Source organism: Cynocephalus volans, chromosome 7 (assembly GCF_027409185.1).
Source record: "Cynocephalus volans isolate mCynVol1 chromosome 7, mCynVol1.pri, whole genome shotgun sequence".
NCBI lineage: Eukaryota > Metazoa > Chordata > Mammalia > Dermoptera > Cynocephalidae > Cynocephalus > Cynocephalus volans.
In genome coordinates, this window is record NC_084466.1 from 146,593,494 (window position 1) to 146,618,770 (window position 25,277).

General features: G+C 48.6%; 1 protein-coding gene across 1 annotated transcript in view; it reads right to left on the reverse strand.

Moving 5' to 3' along the window:
* The window catches only part of HSPA12A (heat shock protein family A (Hsp70) member 12A), a 62,903-nt gene that overhangs the window by 21,762 nt on the left and 15,864 nt on the right, over nucleotides 1-25,277 (reverse strand). The window contains exons 2-5 of the mRNA XM_063102800.1: nucleotides 8,209-8,294; nucleotides 6,526-6,653; nucleotides 2,954-3,140; nucleotides 635-739 (exon numbers count right to left, since the gene is read on the reverse strand). Of these exons, the coding sequence (XP_062958870.1) occupies nucleotides 635-739; nucleotides 2,954-3,140; nucleotides 6,526-6,653; nucleotides 8,209-8,294 (506 nt within the window). The remainder of the gene's footprint in view (nucleotides 1-634; nucleotides 740-2,953; nucleotides 3,141-6,525; nucleotides 6,654-8,208; nucleotides 8,295-25,277) is intronic.

The window sequence follows — 25,277 nt, forward strand, 5'->3', positions numbered from 1 at the left end:
CTCCTGATTCCCACTCCTCCCAGCCCTGGCACCACTAATCTCCTTTCTGTCTCTATGGATTTGTCAGTTCTGGACATTTCATACAAATGGAGTCATACAATATGTGGCTTTTTGCATCTGGCTTCTTTTGCTTCATATGTTGTTTTCAAGGGTCTTCCACGTTGTAGTACGTACGTATCAGTATTTAATTCCTGTTTATGGCTGAATAATATTCCACTGTATGGATATGCCACATTTTGTTTATCTGTTCATCAGTAAATGGACATGTGGGTTGTTTCTACTTTGTCATAATTATGAATACCACTGCTATGAACATTCATGCATACAAGTGTTTCTGTGGATGTATGTTTTCATTTCTCTTAGGCATATAGCTAGGAATGGAATTGTTGGGTCATATGGCAACTCTATGTTTAACCTTTTGAGGAACCGCCAGACTGTTTTCCAAAGCGGCAGCAGCACTGTACCTTCCCACCAGCAGTGTCTGAGGGTGCATCATGCCCTTCTGACTGCAAAGCCCATGCTCTTTCCCTAAAGGCTGTACCTCCTCTCCTAGCTAGCAGGTGCAGCAACCCTGGAGATAGAGCTGGCTCGTGTGTCACCGCCTAACACACCACTGACTGGCCATCAGTCCTACCTTCAGTGCCTGCTCCTTAAAGTACTGCAGGGCATAAGCAAAGATTTCAAGGGCTTTGACTTTCTTGCCATTTGCTGCCATCAGGTCTGTATCCATGGTGAGGTCCTGGTAGGGGAAGAGGAACAAACTAGTAAGAAGACAACAAAGGAAAAACATGCCTTCTGGCTTTGGGGACTGCTGCCTGGAGATCTGGGGAATCCCGGTGAGCAGTATTTGTGTTTCCCCATGTTTGAGGAGGCAGACTAGGATGGCACATCCCCCAACACAGGCCTGGCAGTATTGTCCCCTGCTGCATAGGAGGCTCTGTCTGTTCCCTCCAGGCCCTGCCTTCCCCATCCCCTCCTTCCCTCTCTTTCTCTCTCTCTCTCCTGGACCCTCTGGGAGCAGAGGTTTTAGGGAAAAAGCAGAGCCCACGAGGGGAAAGTAGGCAGCAGGCACCACTCGATGCAATTTACATACTATTTCCACACATGGACACTCATGGTCACCCTTGGGAGTCCCCTGATGGAGGCTTAGATCCTGCCAACTCACTGCGGTACATGATGCTAAACAGACACAAAGCTTTCATTCCCCGACAAGCTGCCAACCAAGGCACCAAAATAGCAGAGCTCCTATTTTAAGGCTCGCCCTGTCTATTCTGCTAGGAGCCCAGCATCACTGCCTCTCTTTCTCCACCAGAAGCTCAAGCAGCTGCTCAGCGTAGTCCTTGGATGGAGGATGCTCTGTAGAGCCCAGATGCTGGGTGGAAAGAGGTCATTAAAAAATGATGACCAAAGTCCCCATGGGGTGGAAATGGGCAGAGCGCAGAAGAAACAATCAGGAGGAAGCTCCCAGGTCTCCTCAAACCAATAAGCTCATTACTGCCAGGAAAAAAAAAATCAGTGGGGCCTCTGAATTGATCTAGGCAGCGTAATTAGGTTTTGCCTTCGGTGTGAGAAAGAGCATTGAGTTACTAAACTGGCCTTGTGCAGCCCATGGTCCTGTCCTGGCCTATCTGCACATGCTCACCCCTTCCAACCAGCACTTCCCACTCCTGGTGCTCAGCAAAGATACCCCAGATTTTGGGCAGTGGCTCCCAGGCTCAGAAAGGTGGTCGGGCACCAGGAAGCCACAGGCTCTAAATTGAAAAAATTAAATGGAAAAAATTCCTGTGGCTCCACCTGTACAATCCTGATACTCAGCATCGAATCCCATCAGGAGAAACGGGAAGGATTCTAGCAGAAGTTGGTCTGCGTCCTAGAGAGATGACCACCCTGATGAGCCTTGGGGGCCAAGGTGCTGGCTGCTGAGTTTCCCATTAACATTTGTTTCGTCATCTGCACAGACTATCAGCAGACAAATGAATGCAATTATACTTGGCACTAGCAATTTACTAGAATTTACCATGTATCAGGCATGGCTCTAAGAGCTCTATGTATTTTGATTCCTTTAATCCTTATAACAGCCCCGTGAGGAAGGCACTGTCATTGTCTCTGCTTTACAAATAAGGCGAAACAAGGCGCAGGGAGGTTAAGTAGCTGCAATTAAGTTTCTCGAGGTATTAGAGGCAGGATTTAAGCCCAGGCCACCTGGCCCAGAGTCTGTGGTCTTAAACATTATCACCACCCTGTCTCCCAAAGTACCGAGTATTAAGGAAAATTTATGAGATAAAATACTTAAATTGAAAAAATTCTATCCTATGTCCCGACCTTTTCTATAAAGGTTCAGGGTGGGGGTCACAATGCCTATTTGGATTACACATCTTACAGAACACTGGCTTGCTCAGAGCAGACCTGAGGCCATTGCTCTGGGAGTTGCGCCAACAGTTATTGGGCACTTGATGTCCTGAGCTCCCCCTCCGCCACACAGAGCGTTGATGTGCCAGTTCTTACTGGTTGTTACTTCCAAACTGGTTAGCCACTGCTCTGAGCCCCCCAAATGCCCCTGGCCCCCAAGTTGTTTCTTCAGGATCCTCGGATCTCCCAACAACCCGGCAACTGAAGGGGGGACTCCTGGCATGGCAGGGGGCCCCTAACACCCTATACCCCTGCTATAGCCACTCTAATTGGTCACTTTCCAAAACAAACAGGTGGCTAAATATTCTGAATAGCTCCCTGCCCACATGTACATCAGAAAGCCCCATGTATTCCATAAAAGTGTTGTGTGCTCCAGGTTGTTTCTAAAATCATGATAAATGAACATTAATTTCTGCTTGGGAGAAACTTGAGGGTCCTTGGATTGGAAAGACACACACCCCCCCACCACCACCACCACCGCAAGGCTGGAGGAAGCTCAGCTCTCCAATGTGGAGGACTGGGGCCGGGAGAGAGGCTCACTCACCCCAGTGGTGTGCAGCTTCATCTTGAACTTCTCCAGGTACAGCCACTGCTTGGCCTCGCTGGGATCCAGGTCGTGGTAAAAGTCCCTGGCGGCATACCCAAAGCTGTGGAATTTCCTCTCGGGAGTCAACAAGATGGTGGTTGGCGTCTTCTGATTGGACACACCAGGGTCGCCTCCTTCCCATCGTCTGCCACCAAGGGAAGGCAAAGGTTATGGGACCTTCATTCAAACTCCTAGTTCAGGCAGCACAGATGTGAGCACCTACTGTATGCATGACTGTTATAGATGTGGGGGCTCAGATGCACTTTGGTTCAGCTGGTTGAGTAGCGACTAGAGACACAACTTGTTAAAAAGACAAATAAGGTAGGTAGCTGCCAAGTTCTTGCCCGGTAACAAGGTCTGCCTTTATCCTCTCATTCATTGTTTATGGACATCTACTGGGAGCCACATCTAGCTGGTGACACAGAAGCAAAACATTCACGTTTCTGCCTGCACATAACCCACAGTCTGGTAGGTAATGTATTGTTTGCTTGTTTGTTTTTAATTTGCGAGCACTCAACAGCAGATAGATAGCTGGCTTGAGTCCTCTGTAAAACAAGGCAGGGTATAAAAAATATCTTATCCATCTTTTTTCTTATCAGATGGAAATGAGCAGCCCAGGGAAATGGCCGGAGGGGGCACAGAAGGCAGAGGTGCCAGCTGGTGGAGCAGAGAGGAGAATGCAGGACTCGGGGGAGACTTGTGGAAGTGAAGGACAGACAACTGGATCGCAAGGGAGAGAAGGACACTCCAGGCTGCTCAGAGGCGGGCAAGCGGAGGCGTGCATGGGGAATGCTAAGTGACTGAGCTGGTTAGAGAAAGAGTGTGTAAATGGGAAGAGTGATTGTGTAAATGGGAAGGGTGAGAAACATGAGGACTTAGAGATTTCATCCATGAATAATGGGGAGCCACTAAAGGTCTCAGAGCAGGGGCATGACAGAATCAGAGCTGTGAGCAAACTGGACTCACGGAAGGGGGACAGGAAGCCACAGGGCTGAAGACGAGGTCAGGCTAGCCTGGCAGCAGAGGTGAGAGAGCCATAGAAAGAGAGAGGTGGGGATGGAGGGTGCCGAGCAGTTCCAGAGGGAGAACAGGACAACTGCCATGGTGGTGGGCAGGAACCCAGGCACCCGAAACTTCTAGGTTTGGGGGCCTAAAGGAGAAAGTACCAGTCTCAGAGCTAAGCCCTGGCCAAGGAGGAGGCTGGAGGGGATGGTGGGAGCTGCAGCTGGACGTGCTGGCATTGAACTCCTGTGGAAGGGGGTGGGGAATGCAAGCCTGGAGTTCACGGATGAGGTCCTGGCAGGAAACAGACCAGGGCACCTCCACACAGCGGTTACGGCCACAGCGACACGATAGGATGGAGTGCTGAGGGGAACAGCAAGGGGGAAAGGTCCACATCCTGCACACTGTACACTAGGGAGGAGTCAGAGGAGGGAGCGATGGGGACAGACAGAAAGGCAGACACACAGATGCGGTGGAACAGGGCCGGGGAAGCTTCTCTTCCTTCTCTGGGATAGAAAGAAAGGGAGGAGAAAGGGAAGCAGGGTGGGGAGGGCAGGTGGGAAGCCCACGCTGCCAAGAGGCCAGGCCTGGCTCTGGGGCTGGCCCCAGCTGGCCGCTAGCCGTGTGACCTCAGGTGGAGACACAGCGTAGGAGGGAAATGAGCCGCCCTCCCTTGCCCCTGGGGAGGTGGCCGCCCTCCCAGCTGAGCTCATTAAGCATCAGTAGGACCACCACAGTCCAGATGGAGCACCAGCCCCCACTGGGACTTGCCGCTCAAATGGGTCTGGAATTGTCCCCGGCCAGTTTCCCAGTCGAGCTGCATCAGGATGCAGCTCCTACCCTGGGAGCCAAAGTCCCCAAGGTGACTGCATGGACACACAGGGACAGTCCCTGTGCCAGGCAGCAGCCCCACACAGAGCCTCTCACAAGCACACCTGTCATGACTATTAACAGTGAGATTTTTGGTGGATAATGACCCCATGAGCCTTTTCCCTTCAAATTTTTATTCCTTCGTTTCTATTTAAATACAAAAAATTAAACTTTCTCATTCATAACTTTGTCAGTCTGTATCATGGTTATGTTAACATGTTCTGATTGAAATAAAATTCCAATAGAACCAACCTCCCTCCAAAATCTCTATGGTAACTAAGATAACGCCTCTAGGGGCCCAGAACTATGGTGATGCTTCCTAAGTATTCCTCCCGAGCAAGTTCAAAGTTACTTCCACTCTTTCTTTTTTATTTTTGCTGCGTGACTATTTTGTGGAAATAAGGTTTCTTAGAACAACTGCGTAGAAGCGCATAAACACAAACATTGACTCTAGCTCCTAATGGCAGGTTTTTCTCCACTGGGGTCAGTTGTCAGGTCACTCTGGCTAACGGGTAGAATCCTGGTGGCACATGAACACCGAGGCTCTGGGGTCAGCAGGTCCACTAATAGGACCGGCTCTTCATTATTTCCTGATGAGATAACACTCTTATAACAGCCTCAGGCTGAACCACATCTGGTTTTCAATAGGAAAGCCAGGGCCTAAACCAAGATTGGGTTGGGGGTCACTTTTATCATGACCTGTGTTTTACACAGCACCTTATAAAACACCTAAAATCTTACTCTGGGAGCAATAACTAAATTCCACAATTACTCAGTTAAGCCATCCCCCTTCAAATTAGAAAATTGGGGTGATAAATCTCAGGTTCTCAAAGCTTTGAGGCGCTGCAGACTCTGCAGAAAGGTCATGGGTCAAGACTGGAAGAGCCCACATTGGTGCCAGCACAGATCTGAGTCCTCGTGGACACTGGATCCTATGTCTGGGCAGACACAAGGGCCTGCGGGGCTGCTGTGTGCACTGGGGAGGGGTGGGAGCATCTGGCAGGGAGCGTCCAAGGAGACCCAGAGCTACTTCACCTCAGGGTCACTGGGCTGAGATCCACCCCACCCTGCTTCCTCTCAGGCCTGGTGCTTTCTGCCTCTGGTACTGTCAACCTATGAATTCTCTAAACTGGGAAGAACTAGCACCTTCCTTGCTTACATTTTACTATGTGCTAAGCACTTAATAGGAAATCTCATTTAATTTGCACACACCCTGTGAGGCAGGTTCTGTCCCTATCCCCATTTCACAGATTAGGAAACTAAAGTTTAACAGGTTTGGCAATTGCCTAACATCACACAGTAAGTGGCCGAGCCAGCACGTGGATCACTTCCACTACAATCTATAGGTCTGCACCTATCACCCAGGCCACATGCTGGAATCACCTGGGCCAGGCTTCAAACACACTGCCCAGACCGCTCCCCAGACCAACTCAATCAGAATTAAACCAACGCTTCGCTTCTATGGACTGGGAACCTGGAGTCCAGAGGTCAGAAATGGCTTGCCCAAAGTGGCACCTTGATTTTGAGACAAGCTGACCCAGAATCCAGGGTCCTCCTCCCAAGTGCCATTCACCTGCTCATTGACTGATCCCTCCCTGCATCTCCACAGGTGCAGTGACTGGCAGCAGCCACCTGTCCCTCCTGCCCACAGCCCTCACCTCATCACATGGATGCATTCCGGCTCCTTGGTGAAGCTGTAGGCGTAGCCACTGGACGTGGTTCCAAAGTCGATGGCCACCACCACGAGAAATGTCTGCTGTTCCGAGATGTTCGGGTCGGCATCATTCTGCAGATAGACAGTGAGGCACTGGGGGGAGCGGGGGACAGCCAAGCCTGGCTTTCAGGAAGACACCCGGGGTGGTTCCATCCTGCTCAGCTGTGCACTCACAGCAGAGAGAATGACATTCCACGTTCTGGCTGAAGTCGGCCACATGGCGAGGCCTGGGAAGATGGCAGGCCAGTCTCAGCCCCGAGTGGCTCATGAAGAAGTGGAGGCACCCCCTGAGTGGAGGGCCAGGCCAGCTGGGTGGGCAAGGGCACCTGCCTGCAGCTTGCCTATCTCCCTCTATCAGCTGTGCATGCGGGGCTTATTCCGGAAATTCTACCATCGGGGTCGGAGGCTCGTACCTCCCTGAGCAGACACAATCTTCCTCCCACCGCCCTCCACGTCACTGTGCAGATCTCCAGCCACAGCCCAGAGTGCTTTGCTAGCTGTACCCTTTGTCCCTCCCAGGTGACCACTCCATCTGTGCCAATGTTTTCTGCCAGGACCCTGTCTGATCTTGCCACACCAGCGGGTGAGTCCTGTTCCTTAAGGGCCCAATGCCTTTCCTCATCTGTCAAGGCACTTGGTCAGGTCATTCCAGGTTTCCAAACTTTTTTTTTTTTTTTAAAGCAGTGTAGACTGTCTTTTAACTCCCCAGGACTCCAAATTATAAAACGAACAAACTTTGGATTTGGCATGCATTGGTTAAAGCAGGGCATGGGAACGCCACCCATCAGGCCTCTCCTCAGACTGTCTCCATCCCCGCACGCCCTGCAGCTCTTACAAGGAACCCTCAGGGTGCACGGTTTGTAAACCACAGGACCCAGCCATAGGTGACCAACCCTCCCACTTTGCCCGAAACTGAGGGAGTTCCCAGGACGTAGGACTTCCAGCGTAAAACCAGGACAGTTCCAGGAAACCAGGACCTATTGACCCCCCTGCCTAGCGGTGGCTCCAAAGCACTTCTCAGTGCGGCCCTCTTCATGGATCTCAGCAGCTGCTGCAAAGCCACCCTTCCTCCAGGGACTTTATTCCAATTGGCTATGTGTGAGCCCCTTTGAACAGCTGCCCAGAATCTCTTTCTGCCAGTGCATGGCAGGGTGCTAGCAACAGGCCAGTCCCCAGCCCCCCTCACTGCAAGTGGATTCCTGCTTGGGTGTCCTCTCCCAGGCAGACCGTTCAGAAGCAATTACACAGGCACAAGCGTCTGGACAGGGCAGTTAACCGTGGTCTGCATAGTGACTGCATTTCACCTGTTCACTGGCCAGAAATGGCTGCTCCTTCCGAGAAAATGCCTCGCAATCTCCAAGCCCTGAGTCTTTAAAGGGCTGCTCACACCCTGCCTGCTACATTACCCACCTGGTTCCAGGACTCCATAGCACTAGCCACACCACAGACAGCCTTTGCAGGCCAGAGCGGGGAAGGGGCCTAGGAGGGCTCATGTGTCTGGGGCCAAGTCAATTTAATCTCCTTTTAAACTTGATGGGCTACCCAGCAGCCTGAACTGAGATCAGACCCAGAAAGCAAAGGTAGCCAGTGCCCCCCACCCCCCACCCCACACACACACATTTCTTACCACAATATGGGAAGGGGACAGAGGCGTTATTCCCGTGTCCCCAAGACTCCGAGCTGGAGATGAATAGGCAGAGGTGGGGGCCGTTTCTGAAAGGAAAGACAAAGTCCATGCCTTAGAAGTGGCTCGGGCTGACCAGGGAGCAGAAAGATGGGCTGCGTGGCTCCTCCGGGCACTACTGCCGTGGACAGTCTCTAAGCCCAGACAGAAAGGTGGGGACAGCCATTCCAGCACTCCCTTGTATTCAGTATTTAGAACCTGACTCAATGAGCTGCTCCTTTTCTCCTAGTGACCACCAGGCCCCTCACTGTGTGCCACCCAACCCCTGCTAAGCAAAAGATGCTGCTCAGTCCCCAAAAGCCTCAGCTCCTGGCTGTGACCTCTGTAGAGCCAACTCTTGACCTGGGCTCCATGATGGACCAGTGGAACCTGTAGCCACCTGCGATTATGTGCACATTTTTGGGTGCATTTTCTTCGAAGAGTATCCATAGCTAAACGGGTGAGAGACACTTCCCCCAAAGACTTACAGCCCCTATCCTAGGAATACAGGACATGAGCGTAACCTCCAGAAAGCGCATCTTGCCCAGTGGATGTGTCACCTTCTCCCTCCCTCCACCAGAGCATGGCAAACTCATCTCTCTTGGGAGATACTGAAAGTTTTTGACATTCAATAAGAAAAACCACAGAGAAAAGGCACCTAGATTAGCATTCTGGCCCCTGCAGATGGGGCCCCACCAGGGACACAGGTCAAACGGGAGAAAGGCCGACTGCAAAGCAGCACGAACACCGTCTTGTCCACAGCCCTGCTGCTTGGGCAATTATTCAGGCACAGACATTTGTTCTGAAGCCTTCCCAAAGCCAGTGGCTCTACCCTGCGAATGGGCCCCCGAGAAGAAGTCACACTCTCCCTGGTCAGTGCTGGAAAGCTCCACGGTGCTCCCCCTGCCTGCTGCCCAGGATTGCAGGCCTCAGAGCAGCTAAGCAAGGACCACGTGCTCCCACTGCAGGGACGAAGCCCACATGCTGGGCCCGTTCAAACACCAGGCAATATACTGCTTCATTTAGTACACAGAAATACCTGGTAGAAAAAAAATGTGTAATTTTCTAAAACAATACTTGTGGACAAGGAAACCCAGAGGCTTTGAGGTATCTGAGAAAGGCCTGTCTGCTTCTAGAGGAGCAGGAGGAGTTGCTCCATGAGCCTCGTCAGCTCCATCACTTTGGGTTAATCCAAGCCCTTGCTGATTTTTTTTCTTCTTGGTGAGAACTCAAACAGCATCATTCCAGTAGGTTCCAAACAAGCTGAGGGAATGAAGTGAATCATCAGAGAGTGAACATGAAGCCTCAAGTCTGCACAGCCTCCTCCCCCTCTGCAAGCTCAAGGCCTTTCTCCTGGTAAGGCTTAATTTCAGCCTTTGTGAGAGAGGTGCAGAGCCAGGCCAGGTCATTACAGAGCAAAAAACCAGCTTCCTGGGCAAAGGACTTGAATAGATATTGCCTCAAAGAAGATGTGCAAATGGCCAATAAGCACAAGAAAAGATGCTCAACATCATTAGTCCCTAGAAAAATGCAAATCAAAACCACAATGAGATACCACTTGAATCCTCAAGGATGGCTATCAGTTAGGAAAAAAAAAAAAAGGAAAATAACAAGTGTTGCAAAGATGTGACAAAATTGGGACCCCTGTGCATTGCTAGTGGGAATGTAAAATGGTGCATCTGCTGAGGAAACAGTTTGGCAGTTCCTCAAAAAGTCAAATATGGAATTACCACATGATCCAGCAATTCCACTCCCCAGTATTCACCCAAAAGGACTGGAAACAGGACTCAGAGATACCTGTGTGTGAATGTTCACTGCAGCATTATTCACAATAACCAAAATGTGGAAATAACCCAAGTGTCCATCAACAGATGAATGGATAAACAAAAGGTGGTATATCCATACAATAGAATAGTATTCAGCAGTCAAAAGGAATGACATTCTTATATGTGCTGCCACATGGGTGAACCTAGAAAACATTATGCTAAGTGAAATAAACTGGACACAAAAAGACAAATATTGTATAATTCCACTTGTATGAAATATCCAGAATAGGCACATTCAGGGACAGAAAGCAGATTAGAGGTTGCCAGGGGCCGAAGAGAAGGAGAAAGAGAAATTATTGCTTAATAGGTACAGTTTCTGTTTGGGGTGATAAAAAGTTTTGGAAATAGCGGTGATGGTTGCACAATATTGTGAATAATAATTCATGCTACCGAATTAGACACTTAAAAATGATTAAAATAGCAAATTTTAAGTTATATATACTTTATCACAATAAAAAACATAATTAAGAAAAATCAACTTGCTCAGCTGGAGGGGAAGCTATTTCTGATTCCTATTAGCAGCCCTGGCCCAGTGCTCTTGAAAAGAGAAAGGAGAAATAAGCCCAGCTCCTAGATCAGTCTGCTAAACTCCACCATCTCTGCTAATCTCCCAGCACAAGGGCATGCCCCTCCACGAAAGCAGGGGGAACACTGCCTCTCCACCAGGGGGCCCAGACAAATGGTCCTTCCACCTGTTGGCGAGAGACCTGCGCTGCCCACAGCCCCTTGGGCAGCCTGCAGAGATATGCCATCCAGCACCAGGAGCCACCCTCTCTCCACCTGCTACCTGGAAGGCCTGCGGCCATGTGTCCACATTTGCACAGAAGGTCTTGGAAGAAACCAAATGTCTAATTGCCCAGAAAATCTGGTGTTGGCAATTAGCAAACAAGCTATTATCCACAGACAAACCATCCACCCCGCTGCTGCTTGGTTCTAATTATCCCATCACTCAGCCCTTCTCAGAGTATATCCTACGTCGACCCACTGGCTTGCAAAATAGCATGGGCTGGGCCACACGCTGAACACATGCCTTGGGCTCCCAGGGGACTCCAGAATACTTTGAGGGCAAGAACTAAGGATTTTTTTAATTCTCCCCTCCCCTGCTCCATCTGAAACAGCAGGAAACAAATCATTTGACTTGCTGATCACTCAGCCAGGCCTAGGGGCAGTTGAGCCTCATGGATTTCTCCATCAGAAATTAAAATTCAGCTACATTGTGAGATGACTTAAAACCAATCTGCAAAGAAGGTATGGAGGAGCAACATTTTCATAGATATTTGCATATCATGCATACCCACATCTATATATCTACAAACATCTAATCAAAGCTAATTTACCAGTTAATGTCCATCAATCCATCGTGGGAATATACACAGCCTGTAGTGACACATTGTTCTCAAGCTAATATTTCTTTACTTCACTATTTAGAATGTTGAAGTGGTGCTCAAAAATTATTGGGGAAAAGAATGTGGGCCTACCTTATCCCCTGAGGGGTGTGGGAAGTTTAAGCCTGGTTTGCTCACAGTCCCAACAAGGCTTGTGATCTTTCACTCAATAGGTAAATGATTAGGAATAAACACAAAAGGGTCAGTGGAATATTATCAATCTATGGATATTGACAGATATAAACTAATAGACACAGGAGAGAGCTGATATATGGAATGTCTATATGTACAAGGAATATGCTGCGTGTCCTGGACATCATGTATACTGTGGCCATTGTCCACCATAAAAAATACCAAATGCCATTCATTGTGGCCCTGTTTACATTTCTTCTGTGAAGCTAACAGAGTAACATCTACCCCAGGACTACTCCCACCTACCTGACATTCCAGTTCAGCACACACAGGTTGACATGGGCACACCGGGAACAGAAGCGAAGGGCGAAGGCAAAAGCTCGACATGAACACAGACTTGGAAGAAAGAAAGGAAGCCAAAGAAAAGAAAATTCAGACCCACCTGTGGAGGTGAGGAAGGAAGATTGGTAAAAGAGAAATGAAAAGAAAATCCTTTACCAGAAAATATGGTCAAGGGCAGAGCTGAAGAAGCTGGGAGTTTTAAGAAATACGTATTCCACTGTTCCAAGTAGATTAAATAAAAACCATCCAAAGTAACTTCCATTTCAAGCAATAAATTACACTGAAATCCCATAATGCAGAGGGATTCGATGATTTCACATCACAGAATCAGAAGAATATGGACCATTTCAAGAATACAGCACATCGGCCACAAAACTATGGTTATGCTGAGAGGGAAGGGACCTAAAGCTTTCTAATAAACAAACAGAAACTAATCCTCAGGTATCCTTTGTTATTAGTTTTAGCTAATTCAATGACATGACAGTCTTGTATAGTTAGTGTGTAATCTTTTTAGTTTACTGAATATAAAAGCAAGTTGATAACGGGTGTTTGTAGGTTCACTCTTAAACCTGGAAACCCCCACCTCTAACACATTCTTCAACCAAGTCACTTTTTAAATAATTTTTGCAGCAAAGAGGGGTTTATAAATAAATGTAAATATTTTTGCAGCAATGTAGAGGACAAATCAACAAAAGTATTACTCGACCAACAAGTTTCCTGTCACAGGATTTTTTTAGAACCCCAAACCAGGTGGTTGAGAAGGACCTACTTCCACTTGTTAGTTTAATCCTCATCACTTGCCTTAGTGGTATAAAAATTAAAATGTAGGCTTCATCTGAGTTCCTGCTATAAAATGCAAGACATGCATAATTCAGACACATTTTTATTTGCTCCTGGCTCTAATGGCTTTAATCAAAGCAGACGTTCTCAAAATAAAAAGTAGTCTTGATAAGAGAACCTCAAGGAGAGCCATAATTCATGAACCTGCCTGTTGCTCTTCTCTGCTGGAGACATTAGTCAGCAAATGGCCGTGAGCAGAATCATAGACTTTCTGAGATACATAAAATCGATCCTGCTCCATAAATACAACATTTTTAAAGATGAAGACAGAACCATTGGGCTGACGTTATTCTACGAAGCTCCAGACTCATGTAAAATGTGACCAGTGGCCTTAACAATAGCGACACACCAGCTTCTCCAAATAGTCCTTCTTGCTAGCTTTCAGATTTATGTGTCTATCGAATAAACACCCAATTTCAGAGGACTTTTAAGGTCTGGTCCTTACGATTTAAAAAATGAAATATATCTATTTTCATTTATTTCCTCCTGCTGGCTGTGAGATGACAGGTAGTTGCTGACAATTACCTAAAATCAGCCTATGTGGGAAAAATCTCTCTCTCTTTTTCTCCTTATATGCCCTCCCTGCAATGTCATCTTTGAAAATTGATCAGCTCAAGGTCATGTGTGGGTTACTGGCAAATATTTTTAAAGGAGGAAAATAAAAAAATCTTTTATTGCCCTGTAACAGGCTTCATGGCCAGCTGAACTAATGCATTATTACCGTAAGCTGAACTTCCATTTCAGTAAATAATTTATGGGCCTTTTTTTAATCACTGTGGTTATGTCCAGAGTAAATGGAAATTTTATTGGCATGAACTGGAAGACCCTCTCACAACAAAGAACACTGGGTATAAAATAACCACTCTCCAAACGCTAAATAATAATTATGGAAATGAGCATTTACTGTGGCAGACCATGCGTCCCTGGATGGTCCAGGAGATGAGATGAGATGCCCCAGCGAGAGAAGACGGGGGCAGCTGGGTTTCCCCAGAGACAGTGAAATCCTGCAACCCCAGTCTTCAACCCAGACTGTTGGTGGGGGGGTGGGGGACGGGGGGTTCACATTCTCTCTCTTAACCACAGGTTCAGACACTAGTTCATGGGCCTCCAGCTTGTGTCTCTGCGTGTCCTGGCAACTGCTGGGAGAAGTGAAGAAATGCTTTACAGATAAACAGTTTTCCTACTGATTTCTATGAATTACACTGAGCAACCTTGCAGCCCCTGCCCACCAGCTCCCAGCATCTGCAGAGGCTCCACCAGATCACCCCACACACAGTACTAAGATATTTCTGTTTGCTTGACTTCTCTCCTCTGGATTCTGGGCTCTCTGGAGCAGGCCATATCTTCATCTCCAATCCCTCAGCTCCTGACATAGCACAGGCACTCAATAAATGTTAGATGGATGGGTAGATGGGTGGATGGGTGGAAGGATGGATGGATGGTTGAATGGATGGGTGGACAGGTGGGTGGATGTTTCTACGTGTGCCCAAAAGTGGACTTAGTGACTATCCACAGACTTGGAGGGCCAGTGAGGTCTTTCTCAACTGAGGCATCGACTCCTCTGAGTTGGGATATTAGTAATACTAATTAGTAATACTAATACTAATGCCACATGCTGAGTTACCTCCAACAGTGTGGGATCAGCTCTCAAGCCACCTGGATCTTCCTCTCTCTGCAGACACCCCTTTTACCAGTGGAGCCACCATTGCTCCCAGCTGGAAGATTTCCTAAACTCCCCTCCCTTCCCATTCCATCCCCAAGCTCTGTCATTCCCACCTCCTGGCATCGCTCACATTCCCTCTCTCCTCTGCACAGTCACCACCACAGTCTTGGTCCAGATGCTCCCGACCCTTCAGTCTCCCTGCCCTGGGCCTGCTCCATCCAAGCCACAGTCGCCCAGCAGTCGCAGCCATCTGGTCAAAACCAAGGTCTGCTCCCACTACTCCACCTTGTCAGGGTTTTCCCCTGATCCCTATCCCCCATGGGATAAAGTCCAGTTCACTGCTGGCACCTGTCAAAGTCCCTTCAAAGTCCACCCCCTGCCTCCCTCCGCAGCCTCTTCTCTGTCCACCGCCCCCCATCCCTGGCCATACCAAACCTTTCCTTTCCACAGACCCTAGAACATCTGGGCTTGGTCCAGCCTCCAGGCCTTTGCACATACTGTTCTCTGCCTAAAGTGCACCCTGATTCTACAGCCAGCAAATTCTGCCTTGTAATCTGAGGACCCCTCACCTCCAAAATTCAGCCCTCTCTGTTTGAGGAAGAGCCTTCTCAGCTCCCCTGGTATAGAGGAGAAACTTTTTTGTTTGTTTTAAATTTATTTATTTGAATTGACACACTGTAATTGTACAGATTTATGGGGTACAATTTGATGTTCTGATATACATGTATATTGTATAATGATGAGAACCTGGTGATCCGCTGGCAAAACTCAGGGGAAATTCTACAAGACAACAGCCAGGTTTCTCCAAAAAATCATCACAAGGAAAATATACAGGAAAAGAGGGGAAACCTATAGATCAGAGATGCATTGGAATCCCTCAGAGGGCTTGTTAAACTAAAACACAGGTTACTGGCCCCACCCCCAGAATTTCTGATTCAAGAGGTCTGAGGTGGCCAAGTATTTACATTTGTAATGAAGTTCCCAGGCCATCCTGACTCTGATCCAGAGACCAACTGCTATAGTTTAAAAGAGACTTAAAACACACATCAACTCCAGTAGTTGCAATGTGTGGGCTTTTACTAGATCCTAATTCAAATAACCAAAAAATTTTACATTTATGAGACAGTTGGAAATGTAAACACTAACTGGATATTGATAATACTAAGGCATTATTACTAATAGTGTAGTTATATAATTTTTAAAAGAGTCCTTGTCCTCTAGGGATGCATTCTGAAATGTTTACAGATGAAATGATATGATGTCTGGGATTTGCATCAAAATTATATGAGAGGGGAGGGGCAGAGATCAAACAAGATTGGCTACAGGTTGATAATGATTGAAACTGGTGACAGATTCATGGGGGTTCAATATATTATTTGCTCTACTTTTGTATGTTTTAAATGCTCCATAATAAAGGAGTTGTTGTTTTAATGTACCAGTTACATAGGCACTCCAGGAGGGCAAGCCAATGTTTCTCTCAAATTTTTCACTGGAAATTATTGGAAATGTACAAACCCTGAAATCTATGGGGAAAGCTATCGGAGTCAGCACTCCCTGAATGTGTATTTCACACCTAGCTAAGAGCTTGCTCCGTAAGTAAGGTTGCTGTAAGATATGTCATTATTCGCATTCTACAGATGAGAAAATGAAGCCTAGAATGCTAAGGAGCCCACACTGTCAGGCAGGAAGTCACCAGCTGGACTTGGGGCTCTCTGACTCCACGCTGCACCACTGCACTATGCCAAATGCAGTCACAGTCAGAGCACCTGGCCCATACATGGTAAGCACTCCATACATATTTATCAAACAAATGAACAAACCAGTAAGAATGAGTTCATTTGAACCTACACATGCAGATTTTGAAGGCTTGGGAGGGTTTTGGACCTGGGTCTTAGTGTGGGTGAGGGATACACATCCTGCGGGCTTCTTGGGAGCTGAAGCTGTTGGGCCTAATAGACTTAAACACCCCTTGAAGAAGTCTGAACTTCAGCAAACACCATCTTGCCCCCTTGCAGACAGCAAAGCAGGCACCCAGCCACCAGCTGAGGGGCTCCCACTCTGCGATGGGCTCCAGCGGGGCCGCAGGTACAGGGCCCTCCTGGTAATCAGCCAACAGCTCCTATGCTTTGTAGCCTCTCTGCAAACCAGGGGCCTCAGAGCCGGCAGGAGGCTCTCCCCCACCACTGCTGGGCCCCTTCATGTCTGAGAAACAAGAGCAGAGGCAGGGTCACTTTAAAGACCAGGACATGTTCATTTTGCTTTGTCCTTCAGACAAGCTGGGATCCCAATGCCAAGAAGACTCGGTGGAGGCCTTGGCATCTTCCCGTGGTTCTAACCCCAGAAAGAAATGGCAAGCTGAAACAATGATGTCAGATATGACTCTGTAACCCTCTGTACTACAAGAGCAAGCTCTGAGTCCTCCCGAAAGGTGGGGGGGGGGGTGTGCATCCCCAGGACCAAGGATGCAGGCACACTGTCCCCCATGCTAAGTCCCCAGGTTGGCCTTGGCTCTGGGGCAGGTGGAGGCAGCAGGCTGGGCAGTCAGCTTGGGTTGCAGGGCCATGAGGGTTCTCTTAAGAACCTAGGCAAAACCAGAGCTGGCTCTTTGTTCTTAGAGGATCATAAAGAAAACAAAATGGTAATGACAAATCCTTGTGTTACAGGTGGAGAAGGCAGAGGTGCTGTGAGCCCAGGGAAGCGGCCTCACCTCTCCCCAGACCCTTCTTCTCCCTCTGTAAAGTAAGTATCGTGATCCTCAAAGCCACTGTCACTGTGTTTCAATGCCTGAGAAACCCTCTGAAATACATAAGAGCCCCCACCCACCACTTTCTGAATTCCTTCATGGGGACAGACATTTATGTATATGTTTTTCTTTAGGCTCTTTTGCAAGCTTATTTAAACTCAAATTATTCATTGGAAATTATTGGAAACGTACAAACCCTGAAATCTATGGGGAAAGCTATCAGAATCAGCATCACGGAATGTGAATTGCACAAGCTAAGAGCTTTACAGGTGTAGCTCATGACCTCCTGCTCCGTATGTGAGGTACGTCATTATTCCCATTCTACAGATGAGAAAATAAAGGCTAGAATGCTAAGGAGCCCACAATGTCAGACAGGAAATCACCAGCTGGACTTAGGGCTCTCTGACTCCAAGCTGCACCACTGCACTATGCCAAATGCAGTCATCATTTCTCATGAGAGACAGAATGTAAATCCCCACTTCACAGATAAGTCGATCATCTGCAGAAGTGAAGAGGTCATGACCACAGGGCATTCCCCAGTCCCGCCTGGTGGCCCGACTCATGGACTGTGTGGCTCATTCTTCCTTGGGTTGCAAAGCTGAGCAGGAGTAGCCATTTCAAAAACTGTAATTGTTCAAACCCAAAGATCAAGGTAGGGGAGACACATACTGATAACACAGAGATTAGAGGTTCAGGGTCAAGAAAGCCTGAGCCCAAGTCCCAGCAAGGCCACTTCCCAGATGCATGCCCTTGGGGGAGCTACCTAATTGCTTAGAGCCTCAGTGTTCTCACATGGAAAATGGAGGGCAGGGATGATGGTGATATGAGGGTACTTCAAAAAGTTCGTAGAAAAAATGAAATTAAAAGATAATATGGATCCTTCCAGGAACTTTTTGAAGTCCCCTTGTATTTTATAGGAGTGTTATGAGGGATAAATGAAATACCTATAAAACCTGGTGCATGGCAAGCACCCAATAAATTATAGATGTTTTTTTACTATCTATTATTATCATTATCATCATCGTCATTATAAAATAAGTCCAACTGCTGTAGAGAAATGACCATGTGCTCACAGAATGGAACAGGCAGAGCCCCCACCTACGTACAAGGTCAGCAAACACATTTCCTTTATGTTTTGCTTCCCCAGGCTTGTTAATCAAGGCTAAAAATTCCCCCTAGGCAGAAACCTGGCAAATGGAACCTTCAGGAAAACTCTTAATGATGGAAAACGTGAGGGCCGGTGCTGCCGGGGGTGAGGGAGACTGGCCCCGACTTCCCGCTCAGGCTGTCTGCTCACCCAGGGGCACTTGCAGAATAACCAAGGGAACTTGGGAGGCCGTGTGGCTGTGACTTCAGCCTTCCTGTCTGCTAAAATAAAGCTGTTTCACATTTTAAAACTGACCGGGCCAAGGTAGAAGCTCTCTCCCATTCCCAGGAAAAGATTCCACTCGTCTGGGCCTCTGGAAGCCCCAGGTTTAGACTTCCCAATTTTATCATGAACAGCCTTGATAGTTCAGTCTGCAGAGGCCACAGCACAGCTGGTGCTGACCGTGCTGCAGCTAACGAAAAGGTCGATGCCATTCCGGACCAGTTGGCCTCACACTGAGCGTCATCTTTCACCTCCCACACTCACCATCTGTCCCTGGCAGGGAGAGGAAACAGGACGTGAGGGCAGGGAGATGTGAGAGCTTGGTTTGCCTCCTTTGGCTGAACCCTCCTGATGAGGGAGAGTTCTCCAGACAGGAAGGGGAGCCCCTAGCCCACCATGCACCCCAAGCCTGGGGACCTTGAGCACAAACCTCCCACTCTCTGCCAGTGCCTGTGAGGATGGAGGCTTGGGCACATTAAAAACCCCACTGCAGAGTTCCTTAATGGAAGACAGGTCCCAAAACAGCTGTGCAGTCTGTGTACTGCAAAAAGGCACTGATCTTGGGGGACATCTCCCTAGCAGGCACCTCTAGCATCTACCTAGAGGTAGGGGCACCATTTTCTTACCACAAAGGTGCCATCCCAAGCCATGAACTGAAGGGCTACTGAAGAGTGGATGCCTTTTTCAAATGTTTGCACCCAAAGCAGACCTTTTTCTAATTCTCCCAAAAGCACCATAAAAGATAGCCATGGCACTTAATAGTCAAAAGAGGGAAGGAAATGCCTGGTAAGGTACTAAGTTCTGCATCCCTAGAGGAGTTCAAGCAGAGGCCAGACAACCATCTGTCTGAGCTGTAGAAGAGCAACGGACGGTCAGAAAAACTCAGGGGGGTAGAATGGGAACTAGAATTTATGGACTGATGGCAAGATTCACGGAGCACCTGCTATGTGCAGGGAACTGTAGAGGCTGCGTAGCTGTGGTTAAGCACAGGGGACTTGGACCCAAGAAGACTAGTTAAACCCTAGCTCAGTTACTTACCAGCCTTGGTGGATGGTGCCATGTCCGCCCAAAATCCATTTCTCCATCAACTAAATCTCCTGGGGTAGATCTTGAGTAATCCAAGCCAATCATAGAAACCCCTTCTGTTGGCTAATATACCCTCCGCCAGAAAAGTAAAATGGTGTTAAAGACCGAGATACACAAAATGGCACCTGAGAAAGTTTCCCGGAAAACCCCCACCCAGAAAAATCCCCTAGCTGCCACCTCACCTTCCCGCGTGCACAATTTTGCCTGCCTATGAGAAAGTCCCAGCTCAGCTTAAACCCCACTCGCTTCCCTCCCCTTCCTTCTTAGCCAATAGGAACAGTCCAGCTCAGCCTAACTGGATATAAAAGGCCCACCCCAGCTCTCCCTGCTGCTACTCCCACTTTTGAGAGGGCAGCCCGCTTGTTCATTTTGCCTGCCTAATACACTTTGGTTGAGTCCCTGTCTCCTGGTGTGTCTTATTTTGTGCTCGGGCCAGGGTTTTTCCTTTCACCTTCCCCTTGTCAATGACATACATGGGAATGGGTTTGTGACCCACTGTTCTGGCCAATGGGACATGAAGGGAAGTCTGCTTGGGATTTCTGGGAAGGAGAGATCCTGACTCTCGGGGAGGGCCCTGGGGAGAGGTGGACATTCAGGGGCTGAGGCCAGCACCTGCAGCCACCACCTACTGCCGGCCCACAGACACAGCCACCAGCAAAAGACCTTCCATCGGTCCTTGAGGAGGTCCACGAGCTGCAAGTCATCCTGCCTTGGAGGCTGCCAGTCCTCTGGACTTCTCATTCTGGGTCACAATTAATTTCCTTTTTCTGTAAGCAAGACAAAATCAGGTTTTCCATGCTTTGCAACTAAAAAATGATCCATAGCTGCACAATCTTGAACAAGTTACTAAACTTCTCTGTAGCTCCGTTTTCCTTACATGTTACATAGGATAATAATTACTCCTACCTCCCAGGATTAATGAGGATTAAATAAGAATCACGAAGGTGAAGGACTTAACAAGTGTTGCTATTATTGCTTCCACAGAGTCTCATTTTTCCTTAAAAACAAGCCAGTGAGGTAGGAAATAGGTAGTTATTAGCTCCATTTAACAGCGAGGAAATCAAAACACTGAGAGGTTCAGCATCTTCCCCAAAACACACAGCTAGTGAGTGCCTGTCTCCAATGTCCCCGCTCCTTCCTGCTGCCACATGCCAGCCCTCAGGTTCCAGGACTCTGTGACTTGCCTGAGGCTGTAACATTGGCACTTTGCAGCAAAGAGCAGTGAAAAATTAAAGGGTTTTAGAGGGAGTGGAAATGGAGAGTGACTGCTAATGGGTATGGGTTCCTTTTCAAGGTGATGAAAATGTTCTGGAATTTGATAGTAGTGATGCTTGCATAGCCTGTAAATACTAAAAACCATTGAACTTTATGATGAATTTATTCATATGATGAATTTTATGATATCTGAATTATATCTCAATAAAAAAAAAAATCAAACAGCTAATAGAAATTGCCTCATAAGGAAAACAGTCCCTGTCCTGTCTGCTCCCAGGAGCACAGCCCTCTACCCTGGGGGAGTGGACCTCAGACACTCCCACTCACCCTGGGCATCTCTCCCTCCCTCCGGGTGAGGGGAGGCCCAACCTCTGCCTGTCTAGCTGCTGAATGCAGGCTCTCCGACTGGGGCTGGAGCAGCAGCTGGCACTGGCCTCTCCCCAAACACCTTGCTCTTTGCAATACAGGAACTCAGACACAGAGCAGGGACGGCGCCCCAGCCCCTCGATGCTCTGAAGCCAGCTGGTCAAGAGCTGAATGGCCTAGCTATTCCCAAGGGCCAAGCATCCTGATGGGGTGGGCTGAAGACTTGTTGGTTCTCCTCACCCCCCCACCACCAGATAAGCAGTTTCAAGATATTCTGGAATAAATGTGGAGAAAATGCCTAATAACCTGCAGCCATAACTAGCCCTCCAGAGGAGTCACAGCCCCACCTTATCAGGAGGGCAAACTGCACCAGTGTCAAAACATTCTTCTGGGTGATTATTTGCATGTGCCAGCTGCAGGTAGCCAGGGTCCTGAGGCCAGGAGGGGTTCAGGAACCTGCCTGAGAAACTGCTGCTTCCAGAAGATAAAGAAAAGAGAAGGCAAATGCCAACAGGGGCTCAAAACAGCCCTCAGGGAGGACAAGCCAGGACCGCCTACTGCAGCCTGGAGGGGTGGCTTACAGGGACACCCCAGGAGTTACATGCCCATTCAGAACAGGCAGTCCTGGCACAGGTGCCCGCACATTCCTGGCATGGTGAGCTAAGACTACCATGTTGGGAGGAAGGAAAGTCCTTTCAGAGACTTTTTAAGACCTTTTAAGCTTAAAATCCCTAATTACCTCTTACCTTTTTAATACAAAATCTTCAATGATGGATTTACATTGTTACAAAGAAACAATTAGTAAACTGGGTCAAATTATTAATTAACTTTAGACTTTGCTAAGTTAAGCATGCATGGCAAAATTTCAAGAGTAAACACAGGACTCTCCAAAGGGGTAGAAAGAGAATATATAACCTCCAGAGCAGTAAAGGGAGATAAAAACAGACAAAGAACTTGAATGGACAATTCCTCCAGATGACTGAATTTCCTCGTCTTTTCCTAAGGAATCTAAAGGCCACAGAAAGGCACTTTCAAAGAGATAAGGTTTACCTCCCCAGACTCCTCCACAGAGCAGGAAGAAGACCCCAAGCCACGGGACCCATGGGGTCCCCCAGAATGTCCCATGGCCCACCTAAGGTCAAGCAAGATGAGGCTGACAGAGCCCCCTCCTTTTATACTGAGCCAACCCAGCTCCTGGCCAGAGATAACAAAAGCTGACCACCAAATTTTAATAAGCTTCTGGATTTGAACTTAAAGCAAATCAACTTAACTAAAAACAAAACAGAAAAAAAACTCTGGTGTGAATGACCACAGCAGAAGATGAGCAAATTAACTAAGACCTCTTCCTAATCCCTGTCCCCTCCCCAACCCCTCCCCCACCCCTATACTGAATGCAAGTATGAGTCTCTCCAAATCCTTTACTGAGCTGAGGTGGGACAGCCGGCCTCAACACCATAGGAACTCCAGGAAATAATACATGTACTATGTTTAAGGGCCTCGGAGAGTCTGCACAGATGGCCCCAGCTGCCAAAATATTCAGACTCACCCTGGAGAGTGCATGTTATGCATGCATGAGTGGCCTTCAGGACACAAGGCGTGCCAGGACCCCTTGTTCCAGCTCTGGCCCCCAGCCCCTGCAGTGCCCAGGTCCCAGGAATAGGACTCTGCCCCCTGGCTGCCATGCATGAATGGACAACTGCCCAAGCTTGGACTTAGGGAGGAGGTCTGGGCACCCAGGGTGGTCTGTCTCTGGCTTTCGTTACTGCTGTTCCACAGGACTGTCCCTCCCGAGATGCAGGCCTGCCCACTTCACTAGGCCTAACCGCACGCAGGGACAGCTTCTCTGGCTTCATTGTTATCTTTAACAGCTCCCTCTGGAACTCAATTCGTCAGTGGCCGTCTCCTCTGCAGAGTGGAATGCTCCAGACCAGTGGCAGAGTGACGGGCCCGCCTCCTGCAGGCGCACCCCCACTGAGCCCAGGGCGCCGACCGTCCCAGGTGTGCAGGGTGATGCCGCAGACTTGCAGAAGTGGGAGCAGGTCACAGGGACACCTGCACAGGCCCTTCTGCCCACCTTCGTGGCCCTGCCTCTCACGCTCTGCACGGACCCAGTCTGGGAAGGTCCTGGGTGATGTGGACACAACGCTGAGAACATTCTAGGTTAGTGGACAAGAAGAGCTCCAGAAGCTAAGCAAGCAGCTGGCCACAGAGCAGGCACTTCGGCATTAGCTGGAAAGTTGATCCATGGGACAAACCAGGACTGTTGTGACCCTCCCTGTGCAGTTGTCCTGTGCCCTCCCCTGCCCCTCCCCACCAGGCAATCTAAATATTGTAATTAAAAGCACAAGAAAATGCTATTTTGCACGTGAACTCTTTATTAGACACTGTGGTGAGAGCCGCAGGGGCGCCAGGACATCTGGAAGGGAAAGTGCTGCGTGAACACGATGGGGAGGGAACAGCAGGAGCGAAGGCACAGGGGAGTGGGGAGCTTCCCAGAGGCCTTACACCTCCCAGCTGGTCCCGCTGCCTCCAGGCTGCCCCGTCCCTCACATCATAACACCAGTTTCATCAGGGCTCGCCCAGCCTCCAGCACCTGCTGTAGCTCTCTACTGCCCTTCGTATCAGATCCAACTCTCTAACCATTCTAGACGCCTCCACTAGCCCCTAACCATTACTGCCCCCCATCATTACTGCTCCCACACAACCCCCTGCACCAGCTGGGCTGTGTTCTCTGCCATCTGGGAAGCCATCTGCCATCCCCCAGGCTCATCTTGTGTACTGTCTGCAGGGAGAAGGTGTCCTGCCACCATCCTTCACGTGAGGAGTTGACCCTCATGTCTGCCCCCAAACAGACATAGCCCCAAGCTACTCTTCCAGGAGAAGGGGATGGGCGTAGGCAGCCAGAGTCAGCCGGGCTCCAGGGGACACCCAGTTCTGTCCTTACCAGCTCTGTCACACACAGGACTCGGTCCCAGGCCTCAGTTTCTACAGCTACAAACTAGACTAATGACTGTCCCACACAGAGTTGCTGTGGAGACCACAAGGGCATTCATCTCAGAAAACTCCAGTACTGAGCTAGGTACAGAGCAGGTGCTCTAAAAGCATGGGCTGCACCTGTCTATTTGTTTGGACCCAGCACACATGTGCTGGCTGAGGTTTTCCAACTGCATCTCCCACCTGAGGGCCACTAAGCCCTCAGCCCTGGACCAGAGGAGACCCCACCCACTATCACATGTGTGCCCCCAGAACCGCAGCAGGCAAGCAGGGTGGCCACAGGCACCTGGGCCCCAAGGCTGGCCAGGCTGACTGGTGCTCATGCTTTGATGTCCCCAGCGTCCCTGCTCAAGCTAAACATACACCCACCCTACAGCCCAGAAACTCCCTACTAGGATTTTACCCGATAAGACAATGTAAGCATCCACAAAAAGATTTGCTCCAGAATGTTCATAGCAGCTTTTTTAATAATAACCGAAAACCAGAAACATCAACCAAGCATCAACCAACAGGAAAATGGGTAAACAAAGGGTGGTATAGACATACAACGAAATGCTATTCAGCAGTAAAAAGGGAAAAACTGTGGAAACACCGGACAGCAAGAATGAATCTCAAAAGCACCATGGTGAGTGAAAGAGCCTGGCCAGGAAAGAGCACGTATTCTGTGATTCCATTTATGTGCAGTTCAGGAATAGGCAGAACTAACTAATCTAAGGGGAAAGCTTCTAGAGTGCTAAAAACGTCCTGTATCTTGAGTGGCATAGTGGTTACATAGAACATCAGCTTCCTATTGCTGTTGTAACAAATTATTACCAATGAAGTGACTTAAAACCACACAAATTTATTCTCATAATTCTGGAGGTCAGAAGTCTGAAATAGGTCTCACTGGTCTAAAATCAAGGTGTCAGCAGGGCTGTGTTCCTTCTGGAGGCTCCAGGGGAGAATCCATTTCCTTGTCTTTTCCAGCTCCTCAAGGACACCAGCATTCCTTGGCTTGTGTCCCCTTCCTTCATTGTCAACACCAACAGCACAGCCTCTTCAAGTCTCTGACTCTGATTCGCCTGCCTCTCAC